This window comes from Paralichthys olivaceus, chromosome 20, assembly GCF_024713975.1.
Source record: "Paralichthys olivaceus isolate ysfri-2021 chromosome 20, ASM2471397v2, whole genome shotgun sequence".
In the NCBI taxonomy this organism is placed as follows: Eukaryota; Metazoa; Chordata; class Actinopteri; order Pleuronectiformes; family Paralichthyidae; genus Paralichthys; species Paralichthys olivaceus.
Window position 1 is genome coordinate 5,642,501 of NC_091112.1, and position 20,058 is coordinate 5,662,558.

A 20,058-nucleotide genomic window follows, 5' to 3' on the forward strand; every position below is an offset into this window, starting at 1 on the left:
GAAGACGCTCAGCAGGTCGCTGATGTCTGATTGTAATCTCAAACGCTCTCTGCCCCAAGATCCAAACTAAATTTCCACACTGAATGTCATTGTACTCGTACTAAAATATCCTGAATGCATCCTGATTTCAACTTATCTGTCAAACATTCCCTCTTCCAATCATTCAAAGTTACTTTAATACTAGATCTGTTCAATTAATCTGATGATTACACCTTTCTTATTTTCTCATGAACAAAAATGTCCCTTCTCCCCCCTCTGACATTTTATTCATCCTCACAATTCCCCTGAGTTTCTCTGAAGAGCTTCAAGTTGCTTTTGCTTTTAAAAGCTCACGTTAAATGAATGTCCAGCATCAAGCCAAGCAAGCACACGGTCTCTCAAGTGCTGGAGCAGCATGCAACATAGGTACATCTAAGAAGACAAGCAGTGACCACATGCTGCAGATGTTTTCACCTTCCAGGAAATGTGTCTGAATTTTGGTGCTTATCTGCAGAGCATACTAACAAATGCTTGAAATGAGGGAAAGTTAGCTTTTAGCTCAATAATGCATATCAAGATTTGTTTGTTTAACCTTCTTGTCAATTATGTCAACTGAAGCGTTTGGTGTTACCTACTCTCATAAAATCTACTTGTGTGTCTACACACTCTATTTGCCTCTCCCACACGATAATACATTACAGAGTTTAATCACCCAAACAACATGTTTTGTTTAGTTAAAATCTGACAGTCACCTAATTGGTTGTAAAATTATTCCGGCAGGAGAAACACCAGAGAGTCCTTTATTGCACTCCTCTGTATTTATCTGAATTGTTGGGCCAATTGCAATTAGTGTCACCATCCTGTTACTTATTTGTATTTATGTAAGCTGAGCATGCAAACGCAGCTTATACCCAAATCAGAATGTGTGTGTAAGCGAGACATGATTATGTTGGTAACTATAATTCTAATATAACATTTCATACTGTTTCCTCTCAAGTAAAGAGGCATTGCGGAGAAACAGCTGAAAAGTGGGAGACAGGAAGTATAAGTGACAGTGAAGAAGACAAAAGGAAGGCAGAGAGTAAAAGAGAAAGACCTTCGTCTGATGCTTTCCACCTTGAGAGTCTGCTGACGATCCACTCTCGAGCGGTTTCGTGAGTCTGCCGCCCTCCGTCCCTCCTTGGCTTTCACTTTTATCGAATTAGAGGGGCGCAATCTCACCCTGCACCACATTTTGAAACGGCACTCAGGCATCTCAGCATGAGACGAGGTAGCTGGTGCGTTCCAGACAATTACCACCGGAGGGGACGTGGCAAAAAACAAAGCCCCAAACGGAGAGGAAACAAACAGGTGTGGAGAAGTGCTTCTTTGGATGACTCATTAAACAACTGGGCTATCACGTCATGTGTGATTTCAGCTTTAATGCTTTAACAATGTCACTTGTCTGTACCCATCGATTTCTTCCTCCCTGACTTGTAATTGGAAGAAGAATAAGTGAAATCATAAACCGCAAGAGGAGGCCCCGAAAATATGAAGATGGTAAAATCAGCCCTCTTCAAAGGTGCTAATTCTAAAATGGTAATTTAAATATAATGAGGTCTTCAGAGTAGCAGATATATATTGATTAATCAACTGCTTTATGTTGTGACTAAACAAATGAGCCACTGCTGCTGGTGAGCCCCAAAAAACCCTCCTAACCTGGGTGAAAACAAACCAGGCTTTATTAGAGGAATGATGGACACTTTAGAGGAGGGGGGGGGGGGCAAAGTTATCAAACCGGACTGCTAAAACATGCATCATATCCCAGCGAGGAGATTGGATTCCAACTGCAGGTTCAGGGCAGCGCCACCGGGGTCACTCCACAATCTGCACGGGTCAGAGCCGTGGCAGCGCTACAAGCTGGTTTGACGTTCTCCATTAACTCAGCCTCTCTAAGTCGCAACACAAACCTGAGCCGCTAAACACAACGAGGGAAAGACACACAACAGAGAAAATAAAAAAGAAACGCACACAAACAGTCACACGGAAAATGTTTGATAAATTGTGAGAGAAAGATTTAGAATATAGGCAGAAGAGCTTCTAGGATTTTTCCCAATCAGGGGGCCACAATTTACACAGAGGGGCCAATTACTTTTATCAATTTACAATTCCTGATTGAGTAACATGCACATTTAGGTGATTCCTTGTTTTATGGTTAGCTCTTTAGCTTTGAGCAATCAGATTTCAGTTGGGACTAGTGCCCCCCCTGGGCCACCCCTGGATCTGCCCCTGAATATAGGGTTGCACCAAAATCTTCAAAATATGAAAAATACGGTTTGAATAAACACAAATTAATTTCCTGAACACACAGTTTGACTGAATGACTGTCAACAATGAAACCAAAGCTGTAGGACTGAATTTAAAACAATTGGCCTGTCTACAAAATACAACATATTTCAGGTTAGGATCATCTGCACTGCTAAAAGTGGCTCTTGGTAAAAGTGACTGGACGCACATGTACATGTGATGCGAGCTAACATCTGCTGTTTTCCCTCACATTCTGTGGTTGACCTTCATTTTTAGCCTGCTTTAACATCTATATGTAGGCACCGGATCTGATGGTGAAAGCCTCCAGCGTTCCTGTTTGGAAACACGATCGCAGAGGAGCTTGTTAGCCACATGCTGAGCCCCGGCTAACATACATACACAGAGCATATAGAGTCCGCTAGCCACCACAAGCCACAGCTTTATTTATAAAACTTCACCCAACCTCAAATGACTTGTGGAAGTGAGTTCCTGTAAGGAAGGTTACTCGAGGTAGTTGAGCGCTCGAAACATTACCCCCCCACAGAAATTTCATGCTTACAAGCAGGAAAATAAAGGCAGACACAAGCAAGCAGGTCTGGTATTGACTTGTTCCGCTTTGTGACTTGTGGGAAACAGCAAAAGTGAATGTTAAATACCGGCCATTGTGTTAACGTTTCACTACAGCGACACCGGCAGCTGCAATGTCATTAGAAGTGTTTTCGTTTAGGTGTTAGAAAGAAGAATGAATTCTCGCGTCAGTACAGGTGTAGCTGTCTCTCTGTGCTTCATTTTACCACCAGAAGTATCAGGGGAAACGGTTACACAATAAAAACTACAATAAGCACTATAAAAAGTAATATTGTGCAAATAACTGCACAACACACATTTACCTTAGCCTCAGAGCGATTCATTTTGCAGTATATCGCAAAACCATACGACCTGCACTTATTATACAATTACTCAAATTACATTTTATTCCTCTCTAAAAACCCAAACGCTCCATCTCCACGATGGGACCGCACAGAAACAACATATTTGCGAGCGCTGTGATGTAGATTTGCGGTGGCTGCAACAATGATCACCTCTGTCGGAGACATCATGGGGGCTGTCGATAAGAGCCAACAAAAACAACAAACCACGCCAGCGCAATTATGCGTGTCCATTTGAACATAATATGGGGAGAACATGAGATGCGTGAGAGCCAGGGGTGACTGTTGTGTCGTGTGGGGGTGGGAGTGTGCGTTCTACAGAGGAATGTGTGCTAGTGTGTGTGTGTGTGTGTGTGTGTGTGTGTGTGTGTGTGTGTGCGTGTGTGTGTGTGTGTGTACTGGACTGATTGAATGCAGGTGTCCATGTTGCATGCTTGTGCGACAACAGAACAGGAGCCGGGATCTAAAGAACACATGTTTAGGGTCGTTTCAGGACCAGCGCTTTGAGTTGACAGCATTGTTTGGGTTTGGGTGGGTTTTTCAAAGAGCTGCTCGGGATAAAAGACAAATCTCTGGGGCTTACAGTTGCTACACATTTTCCATTTTAAGATTCCAATCGCTCATAGCCATCAACTTTGAGAGATTGCAGAGTGTATTGTTTTTCACACCAGACAACAGGCAAACTGCACCACAAACAATTTGCACCATTTCCAGACTCTCCAGTAAATCATAACGCTGTGGTGAAGTTCAAAATAAGTTTTATGTTCTTTCTTGATCTGCTTTGGGCTTGTTAAACTTTCTTTTTTAAAATAAGTTTGAAATAAACCCTTCTGAAATATGTTTCTATATAGAGACAAAGTGTTGCTGTTGAATGAAAACTTTATAAACGTTATATTCACCAGAGGAACCGCTGCTGAGATCTGACAACATGGGGAAAATCGCTATGTGGAAGTTGGACGTGGCAAGAAATACAAGTGACCAGATGATGAGCCACGTTTCCATCAGCCAAGAATTAAATGTATCTTAAAAAAACGATCCAAATATTGATTATACTATGTTTGGCTGATCTGAAGGTTTGTTTGAAACCTTCTTGGTGACTGTAGACGAAGATGGACGACGTAACGTTGTGTTAAAACAAAGTGTCTTGATTGTCCCCTGGGGGCCGGCTGCAGTATAGGTCAGAAACATCGCCTCCTCTATGTTAGTGGATGGGACACATCAACAGATGTTTTTTGTAATTTTCAGCAATTCTTATCATACTGATGTTATATTTTAAATTTTTCTTGGTATTTTAGTTTTTTATTAATTGTTTGATAAAAGCTATAAAAACATGGTGAAACATCAGATTGACTGACTGGTGAATATTCGAGCACCCTGATTACTACTGTGCAGGATCTAAATGACATAATTGCAGCAAGCATCCCAGATATTTTGGCTTCATTTCAGGATTGTCGAAGGAGGTGGAGACACGTCATCCATCTTTATAAACAGTCTATGATCTCAACTTGGTGAGTGCAACTACTGAGCAGAATGATGTTGAAACTGAGCTGTGGCATTAAGCCATGAGTTGTAATAAAGCAGGTTGTTCTTTCAGTGTCTGCACGGTCATTTAGAAAAAGCTTTATTATCGTAAAGGGCACATAAAAAGGCATCCTGCAGTTCCAGCGATGCAGTTGATTTCTCAGTGATACAAGGTTTTAATCTGACCGTGTATTGGAGGGATGGATGGAGGCTGGCAGGCCGGGCCAGTCAGTCAGGGTGACCTCATGTGTTTGGCACAGGGGATGCCTATCAGGTTTCCCTCTGTGCAGATTCCAGCTTGCTCACTCCACACCAGCCCCAGGACCCAACCCCCTGAGGCATGTGTGTATGTGTGTGTTTGAGTGGTGAAGTAGATAATTGCATGTCTCTGTGTATGTGTGTGTGTGTGTGTTTGTGTGAATGTGATAGAGAGGTAGAGATAAATTATAAGTGATAAATTATTCAGATCAGCTATGGTTGAGAGGGAGGGAGATTGAGAGGCTGTAGGAGGGGAAGCTGTGTGTCAGTCCCCTCCAGTGAACTCGGTGAACTCCAAAGGGCTCCCACCCTTCCTCACATGCAACCCCCCCACCACCACCACCACCCCCACCTCCTTCCTCAACGATAAACGTCCTGCTCTCTCTCATGTTTCCTCTCAGGCTGTTATGCATGCACATGATAATGTGGGTCAGTGAGTGTGTTGGGGATCAAAATGTGTGGGAACTTTCTCTCGTGGGGTCCAATAACTTTTTTACAAAATCTGGAATTTTCTGTAAAAAAATAAGAAAAACCAAAATAGAATTTAAGTCCATTATTTACATTTCTACAAACAGAGAAGAGATAAATAATTTCATAAGACATGAGTAAACTGAACAAATCATTGAATCCACAACAGCAGCACCTCACACAAGAGTTTCGGTGGTTACCTTATTGTAACCTAGTCTGATCCGCTGTGAAACAAGGGGCTGGGTAAGCCCACTATTGGCAACTATCGCTATGGTAACAATACAGCACACGCTGCCAGCAATCCTCTTAATAAAGCCTCAACAGGCTCAGAGGCTTCCCATTTCACAAATCACTGTGGCAACTGCCATGCAGTCACACCAGCAGAGAGGCGTACTACACCAAACGCACACGAGCACCCACAGGGGTTAAACAGATGCAACATGGTAGTTAATGCTGCCACGCATCAACCGCGAGAGCCGAGCGTCCTCTAAAACCATTGAGTGGGGAATGATGGAGCAGGGGGCCGCCTGCCGAAGCTCCGCTTGGCTGTTCGACCGCTATCTACAACTAAAACGATCAGCAGAGCATCCCGTGCTCTACGGGAAGTCTGCATAACTGGGGCACAGAATTCCTAAACATTTCTGAGAGAGCGTGAGTGTCAACAGTTGTCTGAACGATTACATCGGGGTCTGTGGCGGGGAACGTTGTCTCGCTATTTCCAGAGTGTTTATCCAACGTTCGCAGGCAGGGTAATGTCAGCTTAGTGATTAATTGCAGGCCCAAAGTGCTGAGGACACAGAATCTGCTCTGAATGGCGCCGACTGCAGCTCCTACAAGGGTTTATTGCTTTATCGGCTGAATCCTAATGTGACCCTTTCTCCCCTCACTCTGATGGTTCCAGTGGTGCCGGAGCATCCGAAAACACTCGGCTACGTGGGGCTGCAGTTAATTGTCCGACACAGTTTAAGTTTTCACTTTTGAGGTACGTTTATACAACCCTTCCCTTTGATATACTGACAACATAAGCATTTTGGAAATGATTCAAGCCCAGCATGTCTTCACAGGGCTCGATACAGATCTCTATGGGTTGGCAGAAAGTTCCCTATACAGCATGATTCCCACCAATATGTTAGAAGAGGTCTAACATATGGCGGTTACACAAGCGTGCAGCTGTTGTTTTGTGGGGCTAGAAATAAATAATGGATACAAGTCTTCCACAGGGTACTCAAGACAGCTAATGAGAGAGAGAGAGCAGACAGGGAATTAGTGACTAACTATTTTTTCAAAGCCGCATTTTTTTTTCAACATTTTCATTAAGAGCCCAAGGACAAAAAAATACCGGAAGATGAAAACATCAGTATTCATCAACTGTAAAAGTTCTCAAATGCTAACATTTGCATTTATTCAAAACTTGTACCTGTAATATTTTGCAGAAAGGCACAAAGTAAGATTTGTCTTACTTAAATGTGTTTCCTCTGTCACACACACACACACACACTTCCTGCTGCTTCTCGCTGGAATGTGGGTGACCTTAATAATTTAGGGGGAATGGGGAGAGAGAGGAGACAGCATTTTCCTCACTGTGGACTGTACAGGTAGGAACTCTTGTTCTGCATCAAACCATCCAATAGGTTTGTCATTTTCAGGCACTCATCTGCACAAACTGAATACTTGCCCTCTCCGTGTGCGCAGGGGGGATGTCTGTGAGGCAACATGATTAACTATTGAAAAGGGAAAGAACCGACATCTTGTATGGAGACCACATATCATAATGACACTTTTTAATTCTGTTGCCAACGGCTGTTTATGTGCTACTAATTACTGGTGAAGAATAATAATCTCTCCTCCAATTGGACTCCATCATGCCGAGGGCTTTTCTGTGCTCCTCTTTTTTCCATTCATCCTGGTTTGTGACTCCACAGGCTTGGCTTGCTCTCTGCATCAGTGTCCTTGCCATCTAATTGATGCCGCCTACCTGTCCCACTCAGTGTTTTTCCATACACTGACTAATGCACGCACGTCGGTGCCTCATAAGCGGCCGGAGCGGTGGAAGGTGCTGCCAAAGAAACCATTCAGGCAAAATCTAAGAGGGTGGCTTGAGTCATTTAACTCAAATAAAGCTGGGAGAAAGGCCTGTTTGCTCTTGGTAATCCCCCACTTGCTCGACAAGGCTTCGCAAGGTTCATCTGCTGTGCTAAATTGGTGCACGTATCCTTATTTGTATAGGAGCTCATTGTGGCTGGGTAAGAGGGGGAATCTGACAGGACTGGCAGCTATTCAAGCGCTCATGCCTATTTGCTTATCCTCATTCATGGCAGAATTGGCTTTTTACTGAGCCATTTTTTGAGCTATGCGTGACACACTATTTTCATTGAGCCTGCCACTACTAATGCAACTGTGTAGACTCAATGTTGCAGGCAGCAGTATATGTTTTTAGAAGAGGGGCGACTGGGGCCTCCTACAGTAATCACAGTGGTAAGGTTACACTACCATTTGCATGTCTGTGGCCGCTGTCTCCTCCGGTTTCCATGTCTGAATATCTAGGTGAAGACACTAGGTCATCGGTTTGTGCAGCCACAATGGAAATGAAATGCAAATTCCTGAAGATGAGATGTACACGGCAAAGGTCTTTCTATGTCAGACTACATGCCATCAGTTAAATGAACAACCATTGTGAAAAAAAGGATATTTCCATCCTTCTCTTTTTCTCCATGCAGGTGGTTTTCCAAGTCTGAACTAAATTACTTGGTCAGACTTTTTAACTGTATGATAGAGTTATACTCGCATTTGCAGAACTATGAGAAAACAGCTTCAAGGAAAACATAGTATCCCCTACACAGTTGATTATGAACTGTCGGTTTGCCAGACACGTCTGGTTATGGGGCAGGGCACAGACTCAGATTATGCACTAATAATAAGATGAAACCAGATGAGAAAGACAATACTGTCTGTGCAGCCTCCCTTTCCTCTGGAGAGTACCCTCGGGATCAGCATGGGAACACTGTCTTTACTGCACCTCACACGTGCAAAGGGCTACACTTGGTTAACATATTAAAATCATTGATGATGATGATAAAGAGACATTTAGGGTCTGATTAGGCATGAACATACAAAGGAGGCTTTGGTCTCCCTCGGATGCCCTCAGCTGGGAAGGTGAAAAGGCAATTCTGCTGCAGTAGGAGCCATGCAGGGATCCTCTGGTGTGCTGCTCCTCAAAGTGTACGCAGCAGCCACTCGTTAAAAATGCAGGAGCAATTACCTTGGCTGGGCCTGAGTCAGTGAACGCGAGTCAAGCTGCCATCTCCCCCACCTCCTCCTGCCTCTATCCACTGCCGCTGTTGCTACACCAGCAACCTGAGCATTCCTCACATGGACTGGCATGCCAGAGGTAGGGCAGCAGACACCGCCAGCTTCGGTTACACAGGAAAAACAAAAGCCCTTCTCTGCCTCACCGCCTGCCTGCCTGTCTGTCTCCCACAAGGTGCAGTTACTCCCCCCTCCCTCTCCCTCTTCACCTCATCAGCATGTGACCTGCAGCCTGACATCCTTCTGTCTCTGCCCACTTAACTTTCAAAACTACATCAATTGTTTGCATAAGTCAGGTAGTGTTTGCCCTGTGTGAAACTGTTTTATTCTCAGGCATAAAGTATTGAACCGAGTGGTGGAAGGAATCAGTCTCATTCACTCATTCAGAAGTATTATTCAGGATCTATTCAGCAGCAACAGAAGTTTCAACAAAGTTTGTAATCCGTTTATCTCTTTTTCAACAAAGCTGATAATCCCTGACTAAACATATTCACTCAAACGTATCCCTCACAGTTGGAAAACACTACCTATAGTGTTGCCAAATAGATGTTAGGTAAAGTTTACATATGGACTTAACATTGATATGTTTTCTAATAGTCTCCATGCCCACAGAATGGATGGAAAAGGTGATGTGCTGCATGTCCCATCAGCCACTTGTGGCGTCTAGCACAGATGGCGGGACACCACGGCCAGCAGACACGAGGGTGTCCCGGAAATTGAGAAAGAAGAGTGCATGAGCAGTGGAGGAAGGGAACGAGTAATAAAGAGAGATAACGTGAAAGAGAATTTCAAAAATGAAGGGAGGTTTGGCAAAAGGGTGAGAATTGATCTCAGAAAAGTGACATAAAAAGCAGAAGATGAAAAGGGGCCAAATTGTGGAGTGTGAAAATGCCACACCACGAGAGACCTGAGACTGAAACAGCGGGCCAGAGCCGACAGCTCCCGGTACGGACTGATGTTACAGAAAGAAACGCTAGTAAAAACAAGAAAGAGGGAGAAAAGCAGGTGTATTTGTAGAGTCCTGCCGCGTTGGTGGATTTTTGAAGAGCACATCATGTGTCTCTTTTCATCTGGCTGGAAAACTGCCTCGCTTTATGTTGTCTCCGCATTTCTATTTCTCTCTCTTCAAAAAATCTAGAAAGCTTAAAAAATATGTTTGATTCCAGTTCCTCAAAAGGAATAGCACTAAACCATGGGACAAATAATTCTAATGCACATTTAAAAAAAAAAGAGAGATACTACCGACCACCCGGGGTTAAGCGTTAACATCCAGGATTTATTTAAGACATGCACGATCAGAGGAAGGGTTTTGAGGTGCGGCTCTCTTCACAGCGGTAAGTTTGGAAGCTGGTGGGGATTGAGGTTTTCCAGTCGAGGGAAACTGGCCCTGCTCACTCCACCACCAACCTCCCCATATGCCCCATTTCCCTGCACAGGTAGGAGCTCCTCAATCCCACAGCACCGGCTTGGTGTCGCCTGTTATCTCCAGATGGTCGGGGGGAAGGAGAGTTCGGAGACGAGAGTCCCTGGGGCAAGAACTCCACCGCTGAGCACATCATTTTATATTTTGGGCATTTATCTCAGATGCTGTTTTTCACAGCGACCTCCGGTGAGTGAGCAGGTACTTTGTTCAGTGTCTCGCTCAAGGACACTTTAATAATATGACACAAGCCTGTTGTGGAGAAGCTGCATGTGACCTGGTTTTCAGACCTTCACTCTAAGCGCTTGACCACTTACCAAGAAAACTGTCTCACACATATATAGTAATATTTGAGCACCTGTAGCCCAGGAGGTTGGGAGGGTCATGGACTAACTGAACGGTCGGTGGTTCGATCCCAAGCTCCTCCAGCTTTCATTCTGACATGTCCTTGGGCAAGATACTGAACCCAAAATTGCTCCTGACGGGTCAGCTGGCAGTGTTTGAATGGTGTCATAGAAAAAGCTGTATGAATATTTGTGCAAGAATCCTAATTTCATATTGTGCAAATGCATTGATAGACTTATCTTGCACACACATACATTATCTGTGCTCGTAAACAATTTTGTGCAATATAAGCACATGAGCATTGTTATGGGCAAAGACGAGGTTTCTCCTCCCATCTTTGCAAAAACAGCTTACAGAAAAAAAAACATGCTACTGTTCATCATCCCCCTTCTCACATATCTCCTTTGCTCTTCTATCAAAATGGATGTCGAGCGAGCAGCCCGGCAAAGCAGCCGTAATGAGATGTGGACAGCAGCATGCGGAGGGCCGGGTCTTAGCACTCTGCTCTGATGGGTTAAGATTTACAGCAGAGCGGGGACAGTATTTTGTTGTGGGCAGTCAGTCGTGAAGCACGTTTCAAGAATTACAAGAGGGGAAATGAGTTATGCTGCCCCTGTCTTAGTGCTAATGAGAGCATGTCGTCCCAGACTCAAACCAGGAGCGGGCTTTGGTAAATGTAATATAAAACGTGTATTTTTTTTCCGGACCTAAAAGCCCTTGATAAACTCTTCAAAGCAGTTCCACATCAGCGGAGACAGAGGGGGACTAAGCTGCTAGCTGAGTTTTACGCAACTGATAACTGATATAATGAAAGACTTTGCAAACGGCTCCTTTTGCTCTGCCTTTGATTTCGCTTGCCCTCCATGTCTATGTATATCTGTCTCTCCCTTGTTGTCTCCATTTCTCCTTCGCCTCTATCGAAGCATTAAAGGAGGATTTAGATGGCTCTGTTGTTATTTCTGTAACACAATGGACCAGCCCTGCGTAATGTAACCAAACCCTTTTCCTTGCTTTTAACTGGCCCCTCCCTGCCTACAACATCCATCCCTCTGTTCTCTGTCTTTCCTCCTCTCTCACATGAAGAGATACGCCCCATTCCCTCCATCCTTCCCTCCATTTATTAAGAATTAGACAGGGTATAAATGGGGCCTATGGCCGGGGCAGATACAGGCACAGATCCTCTCAAAGGGCTCTATTGACTGGTGTTTATTTAAGGCCGGGGACATTCGCCGCTGCTAAATCTACCTCAGGCTGCCCCTCTGCAGCTTCTTGGGTTCTGAATATCTGAGCCTGAACTCAACTCTGGCGACTGTCCGTACCCAGATGCCAATGCGAGTGCTTCTCCATGTACTTTAGTGCATCCTTCTTGTGTGTGTGTTTGTGTGTGTGTGTGTGTGTGTGTGTGTGTGTGTGTGTGTGTGTAAGAGAGATTGCTGACATTAAGTATGTAATGACCCTGCCTATCGACGGTGCAGCAGCACAAGGGTAAAAGCAGCGTTAGGTACCCACTAGTCCAGCAACACTAAAGTCAACTATCACAACAGTAATTTGAGACTTCCTTTAGAGAGTTGTGTTTGCAATAATGAAACGGAGAAGTGAAAATGCCTGTCATTGGGAGAAAATTTGATACACGGACTCACTAACAGGCACTTAGTACGCACATTTAGTTGGAATTCATATTCCTTTCTAAACACCATCGTAAAATAACAATAATTGATCCGTGCGCTGTAATCGTCCTCATGGGTGAAGGGAGGGGCCGGGCTGGGGCCGGAGTCAGACGTTTTACTGTAATTTTCTCATTTATGATGCACATCTATTACCTGCCATTAAAGTTGAATGCACAGCAAGCTGTGAACATCAAACCTACATGGAGGGACGCGCACCGGGCAAAGACCGGATTTCAGCGATAGAGTCCGTGGACTGATCAGCTGGGGCCTGGACAGAAATAGGGCCTTTAAAGGATCCTCTCATCAAAGCAGCATCCTGCCAGCCCCCCAGCCATAAGCTCAAATAAGACACACACACACACACACACACACACACACACACACATGCTCACACACACACAAATCCTCTTTCAGCAATCAATAATTCAGCTAAAGAGAAGCACATGCTACGCCCCACTGCACTAATCAATAGTAAGCCAAATGTTATTGTTTTATCTCATTCTCTGACTTTCACATTCTAATCTGGGCTGACGAGCACACACCGGACAGCGTAAGATAACTCCATTAATTTAGAATATAACACACACACGCTCTCATGCAGAGGGGGTGAGAGGGACCCCAAAGTCAGAAGGTGCCTCCAATTATTCTGCCAGACCACTGGGAAAATGTTTAGCTCCTTTCTTTACAATAAAGTCCTCAGTTATAACCAGGCACAGATGCTCTATAAATTTCCTATGCATAGAATCTCAAATATGTGTCATAAAATGGAGGCGAGAGAAGGAGAATGGCAATACTTTGGTTTGAGTTACGCCCCCCCTCCCCCTCCCTACAAGATATTTACGCCCCACCACCACCATCCACCCACATGTCTGGGGAGAATGAGGCTCTACCTTGAGAATGCAGCGATGAAGACGAACAAAAATACCTGTGATTTGAGACTGATGGCTAAATCTGAGCTGAGGAATGTGTGCAAAGGATGGGTGTGGGGGGGGTGGCTGTGTATTTGTGTGTGTGTATGTGTGTGTGTGTGTGTGTGTGTACATAAAATCAAAGTGACTGCCATGTGATTTTGTCGGCAGTGAAGTGAACCTGCCAGCCAAGGCCCCTCTCCCCTCGCTGTAATCGAGCTATCAATGATCATTAATGAGAGTGTGAGATAGCTCTCCACAGCCCTCTCGGCCACATCGCCCAACACTCTGGCCTCTCTCCACGCCTCCCTTTCTCCCACTGACCCCGTCTCTGGCTCTATCATATCAACCCACAAGGCCACGGGCGATGCTTACTAACCATGAAAATGAAAATGAATGCTGGCTGCTGATTTATAAACGGAAATGCGCGCCGCTCTCGGCCCCGTGCCCCCGCCGCCGCTCTCGTTTGCATGACACAGGACCCTAGCAGCCTCGATCAAGGATGCATCAATCGCTGACGGTGGCAAGATCGGATCTGCGCTGACCTTGGGAGTGAACTGCAGCATCGGCGAAGGAGGCAGGGGGCCCTGTTGCTACAGAGCAGGGAGGCCGAGAGCAAGACGGAGGGTGGAAAAGGAGGGGGATGGAGGGGCATACCCTGATTGAGAGGGCCCCAAGATGAGTAACTCTGCGATATGAGAAGGGGGAGGGAGAGGGGGGGGGGGGTGATGGAAGGAGCAGAGGGGGGAGGAGAGAGGGAGAGGGAAGCCATATGGCAGCAGCACAAATGTATTAAACTATAAATCAGGGAGAGCTCGTGGACTGCCAGGTGGAGCTGCAGGAAGGTCTTCCCTGCTGGAGTCGCAAAGGTTCAAAATACAGCTCCACATGGAGGAGTATCAATACATCAATGGTTCTTTGCTGTATCAAATCTATTGATGGATTATTTATTGAACTTTCCTCCTCCTCGTGAATTCCTCATTCCATATTTGAACTTATATACCTTGGTACTGAGTATTCTCACGCTGCCAATAAATGGTTTGTAAACCGATACATTTTTCAATACCTTTCGTATGGGAAGACGATTCTGAGATAAACAAAACTTTTCCTGAATAACTATATAAAGCAGAGTTTGAAAAGTTTCCAAATCACCATCAGGGAATTAAAAAATAAGTAAAAAAGCAAATTTTTGCATTGAACAATTGGACAAAAATCTGATTTAATTTATTAAAGAAAAGGGAAAATGATGATTTGCAATATGTGTATAGTCAGGTCACGTTTAGGAAATAAGTTAATATTATAAGTACTAATATCAGAGGCATATGAGAGGCTGGTTGTGACTTGACTATTATAAACTGCAATATATATATATATATGTAGATACATATATATAGGCTCGTTCAGCCTCTGCCATGCATCACTCCATCACAACCATGGTCAGAAATGAGTGTTTCACATGTGGTAGAAAAAAACTGAGTAATCCACCAAAAGGCTTCCCTTTTAATCCCTTGATGATGTCTGGGTAAAGTGCCCGGCCAGTGTCCTGGCAGCCACCAGGGCCCAGGCCTGAGCCTCCATCCCACAAGCACTGATGCATAGGACAGCTCGAGCAAACACAGGCAGCGTTCCTCATGCCTGCTCTGCATCTGTCAGACACATAACCACTGACATCACAACAGACAAGGAAGAGTTCAGACCCCCGTCATCTCCTCTTTGTAAAACATAACAATAAGACATTTGTGCCTTTTAGTGAATTATCAACTTCATAAATAGATGTTTTATTTGCCTCTTCAGAAAAGTGGCACTCGAGCGTTGAAACACTGGCCTACATTCAGCTTGCAAATACTTCATGAGTAAATTAAATCTCGGTCCTAATTCTGTCATTTGTTTCATTGTATGACTGCGCAAACAGAGCTGCCAGTTATTTTAACGAAAGCCTCTAAATCCGCCAAAACATGTTTACTGACATGCACGTCACTGCAGTGTGTAACATCAGGAGCTTATGAGTTAGCAGGTGAAGGATGGATGGACGTTACTGGACAGCTCCCAGTAACGGTCCAGTGGGCTGGACCAACAGTTGTCCAATGCCTCCAGCCTTGATCCCTGATCCCTCACTTCAGGGACAGACACACACACACACACACACACACACACACACACACACACACACACACACACACACACACACACACACACTGACAAAGACATCTAAACTGCAACAAGGCACCTGCCATCTGAAACCATCACAGCCAAGGCCACCTATCCATCAATTCCCATCTCCACTCAGGGATGAGAGGAGGATGAATGGAGTGCAGTGGAAGGGGAGAGGTGGGGGAGGGTGTGGTGGTGAGGTCGAGGGTTAGGGTGAGGGAAGGTGGGAGGCAGGTGGTAAAGTAGTGTGGGAGTAGATGAGTGGGCTCGAGAGATGCAAGAGGAGCAGCGTACCTTGGTCTGGAGATAGTGGGGGTAGTAGTAGGTGTACTGAGGGTACATTGGCTGCTGCTCCAATCGCTTGCCCATGTAGCTGGAATCCTTAGCACAGAGGCAGGGAATGGTGACACCGGGTTGGGAGCTGCCAAATTGCGAGCAGTGGGAATGGAGGCAGCGGAGGAGGCTGAGCGATTCCTGTCTTCGCTGTCCGCACCACTGTGTCGCTGTACCGGTCCTCCAGGGAGAAGGCAGGGTCTGCGTGTGCGGGGGGGACAGCAGCGTGGAGAAGGTCCTGATGAATGGTCCGGAAGCCTCAGCGCTGGGGCGGATGCTCGCTCAGTCTCTCACTGCTGGATCAATTGAAATATTTCCACAAGTGCTCCGGGACCGGGCTCAGCGTCTCTGTCAGCGGCCGGTGTCGGATTGTAAGTGTGGCGAGGGGGAGGTGGAGGAAGAGGAGGAAAGAGAAGCGGTGCAGGTGGCAGTAGCTCTGGCAGTCCTGTAAAATGTTGGAGAATGGGAGAGGAAGAGGAGGAGGAGAGGAGGAGGAGAGGGATGGCAAGGAAAACGGGAAGAGGACGTATAGGTTCACTTCTCTATTTAAGCTGCTTCACTCCAGTCTTTTTTGTTGTTGCCTGGGCTTTAATCTGCCTCTCTCTGAAACACACTGTGAATCTGACTCTCTCTCACTGCCCCTCTCTCTCTCTTTCCCTCTCTTACATACACACACTCTCCCTCCCTCTCTCTCTCTCGCTCTCTCTCTCTCCTCTGTAGTCTGATCCGACAGTGGCTGCGTGCTGTCCTGTTTGACAGAGAGGGGAGATATCCTCAGCACCGGTTGCCGACAGATGCACTTTGTGCACGGAGCAGAATCGCAACACGAGACAATATGAGCGCCCGGCACAGGAAGCAAATCTCAGTCAGTGGGAGAGATGTGGTCGGTCGATCGACAGCAAGAGGACAGAGCACACAGAGGAATGATCCCAGTTTCTGAATGATGTAGGCAGACGTGTGTATTAAAAAGAAATCCACCGGTCGGTTAGTCAATCCACTGGGTTCCAGCTAGAAGACGAGTGAAAAAACCCCACAGTGACAGTGTCCCAGGTGTCCAGTGGAGAAGGAGTCCCTCGTCTGCGATCCTCCCTCTTCCTGCTCTTGTAAAATGTGTTCCTTATTTCTTCCTTGGCTCTCTCACTCCTCTAAGCAGCTTGCCTCATTCTCTTTCCCTCTGTCACACAGTTGCTCTCTCTCTCTCTCTCTCGCTCTTGTGCGTGTGCTTTCTCTATCACTCTCAGCCTCCCTCCCTTTCTCTCTCTTTCTCTCTCTCTCTCTCTCTCCTCCTCCAATACTGACAGGGTGGTAGAGGGGGCTCGTCCGAGGCGGCGAGCAGAGCAGCAGCCTCCTCCTTCGCTCTAGCCCCAGCCGGTAGGAGGGTCCTCTCAGGCAGCTCCGTGCGAGAGAGAGAGAGAGAGAGAGAGAGAGAGAGAGAGATCCAGACACAGACCAGCGGGCTGCAGTGTTTCCACAACCTGGGAGAATGCAGGGAAGAGGAGGCGAGGAGGAGAGGATGGCGGCAGCGCAAGGAATCGATTCCCCCTACTGGCTGCACATGGAGCTACCACTTGGAAAGAAACCTGTCCTGAAAATAAAAACTTTCTCTTACAAAATACACCCTCGACCTTAAAACCAGCTAAGTTTCAATGTGCAACTTTTCACAAGCTGTGAGTTTGTGTGACTTAAAAAAAGAAAGGTCATTTATTGGTTATTTTAAAGCATTTTTTTTATGTGGAGCTTATCGTAAAAGAGAGAGTTAAATCATAATAGAGTCATTAGGTTTTGATGTGAACCTCGTCTTTCACTGCTCACTTGTAAAGAACAACACTATGATAATATGAGAAGGGGGTGAGCAGGAGTCTCAAGTGAAGAGAAAACCACTTCCTGTGCAACATCAAACGATGACACTGGAGACACAAATCTCTTCTAAACGACCACGACTGTGACCAACAACATCACAAAAATGTCTTTTTAAATGTGTTTGCTTGATCTCCAGTGACTTCACTCACATTTGTGTGAACACAGAGATGTAAAAACATATGCTTTTTTGTCCCACACTCACACACACTCTCACACATACACACACACACTGATGAGAACTGACCTAAAGTCCTCACGGTTAACTCTGTGACGTTGAGGCCACGAGTTCAGGAGCCTCATTTTTCACTCAATTAGCATTTCAGCTTGGTTTTCATTTAAACAATCCACCACGAGTCCCGCAGGAAGCTGCAGCCGAAAAAATAAAAAACTACACAATGAAATTACTGGACGGAACACGATTATATTTTGGCAATTTCCATGTCTGAAAATAGAGCCGTGACTTTGACGAGTTTAGGTTTCGCATTTCATCTGTTACACTTGACAGCGTTTCACAAAAACCCACCGAGGAGGCTGACGTCTCCTTCTGGAACAATAACAACCTAATTACATATCTCCAGTGCAATTCTCAATTTAAGTGAGTTCAGCTGTAGAAAAACACACTTTCTTTACCACAAAGTATGTTGATAATTCTGTGTATTATAGGAAGTGCTGTACGGGCTCCATTAATCAATCATGAGGAAATTAATGAATAACATTTTTTCAAATATTGCAGTTCACATTACTTTCAAACTGAAAATCAAATCCAGACTCACGACTCAGTATAAATGTCACATGCTTTTTATGAGAATTATGGGTCTAAAAGGCCTAGTGCATAATCAATACCAGCAGAAGAATCCCAGGGACCAAAAAATATACAGCACGAAGGAAAAGGGCAGCCGACGGCCTTCGAAGAGGAAAATATAATAATATAAGTCAGTTATCTTTTGGGAAGAAATCAGGCTGATATCTGTGGTGGATTACCAGATTAACAACCTCAGGATCCATTTGACACACAAACCTCAGTATGTGGGCAGAGGCAGGAAGTGAGAAAAAAGTACGAGGCACAAAGGCCAAAGAAACAGAAGAAGAGATACAGAAAAAAATGTGAGAAAGACACATGGAGATGTAGAAGCTGGAAAGAATAATTACAAAAATGAAAAGCAAATTTAAACTATGTGTTTGCAAAGTGCTGTATTAATCAGATTGTAATTATTGATTTTTTAAAATTTCTGATTATATCCAAAGTGGAGCTGCAATGGTTCATGTATCAGTGGACAGAAAACTATTCCGATAAACATCTAAGTAATTTTTCAAGCAAAAATTTGAGATGAATTGTTCCTTGTCAAATGTGTTTGGATTTTTACGACTGCTGGTGAATAAGAAACATTTCATTTACGTTATTTTTGGTGGTAGGAAAATATATTGGAAATTATAAGACAAATTGATTCATCAAATAATCTCTGTAGTGATTAGACTGTACAGAAAATGATCATTAGTCAAAGTCAAACCAATATTTTCAGTTAAGATAACTCAACAAAAGTTTCTTCCCTGATTATGGAATATGTGCTACTATGCACGACTTCTAATATTTATTCAAATGAGTCGACACAGGGTGGAAACACAGGAGAGTACCATTACACAGACACTGGTCAACTAAACCATTAATATTCATTGATCCGACCATTAAGAATTAAAAGTCGGGAATTGAGACTTGACTCTGGAAACTGAAGAACTTGACCTGAGGCTCCACGGACGACACAAGAAACTACCTTGAGGACTTGAGCTTTAAGTTCTCACCTGCAAGGTGAGTTTAAAAAGGCAATTTTAACAGTAGTAGCTGTATTACAGTATTACACAAAAATGGATTCTGGAAAGTGAAGCCAATGTGGAAGTGCCAAATGACCAGCAGAGGGAGACTCTACCAGTTGTTTAAAGTCTCAATCACTTGTTTCATCGCTGAAGGCTGTAGGTGTAGCTGGGCTCCACCCCCTCTCCAAATATAATTACTTCAGGTTTCAAAAACCAAGATGACGCTGGACAGAATTTCAAAACTCAGACAAGAAAACATCAGGTGCTCAATATTTGTTGAGCTCTTACTTTTGCAGAAGTTTGCATATTGGCTAAATATTGTTGTTACACCAAATCCTCCACTGCTGTTGCATTTGGTTCCCTGAACGGTGAGTAAAGCCTCATCTTATTAACAAGCCCGTTCATCGCCACAAAGCTAAAACTGACTGTCTTTGCTGTTGTGAAAATCCAAAGACCTGCACTGAGAACTGCTCTCGCTGCTTGCAGCCAGGCCTGTCAAATATTTTCATAAAGCAAAGCTAAAGCCATCTGCTGCTCCTGTGTTCTCACGTCTCCCTCTGACGCCACAGTTGATTCACGTTCTAAATTGAGAGCACGAGTGAGTCATTCACAGGACTTTAAAAACGAGTACAATGAAGACAGCTGGGAGTGTATCATGCCCCTGAAGGTGTAAAGAAGTTGTTATTCCTCTAAAGACTGCAAGCAACTCTACGAATAGACAACTTCAGCGTGATCACAGTGTTGAGGCTTTTTATTTTAAAATGGCCTTTATTTAACTAGATCAGCTGATTACTAACTTGGACATTTAGCATAGTAGG

At 44.7% G+C, this 20,058-nt stretch overlaps 1 protein-coding gene across 2 annotated transcripts in view; it reads right to left on the minus strand.

The window, feature by feature from the left end:
• rbms3 (RNA binding motif, single stranded interacting protein) overlaps positions 1–20,058 on the minus strand; it is a 239,469-nt gene that overhangs the window by 153,266 nt on the left and 66,145 nt on the right. Inside the window, exon 1 of one of the 2 annotated variants that reach the window (XM_069516826.1) lies at positions 15,533–16,790. The exons of the other annotated variant lie outside the window; for it this stretch is intronic. Within the exon in view, the coding sequence (XP_069372927.1) occupies positions 15,533–15,607 (75 nt within the window). The 5' untranslated portion in view covers positions 15,608–16,790. Of the gene's footprint in view, positions 1–15,532; positions 16,791–20,058 lie in introns of those variants that run through there. 2 annotated transcript variants of the gene reach the window in all.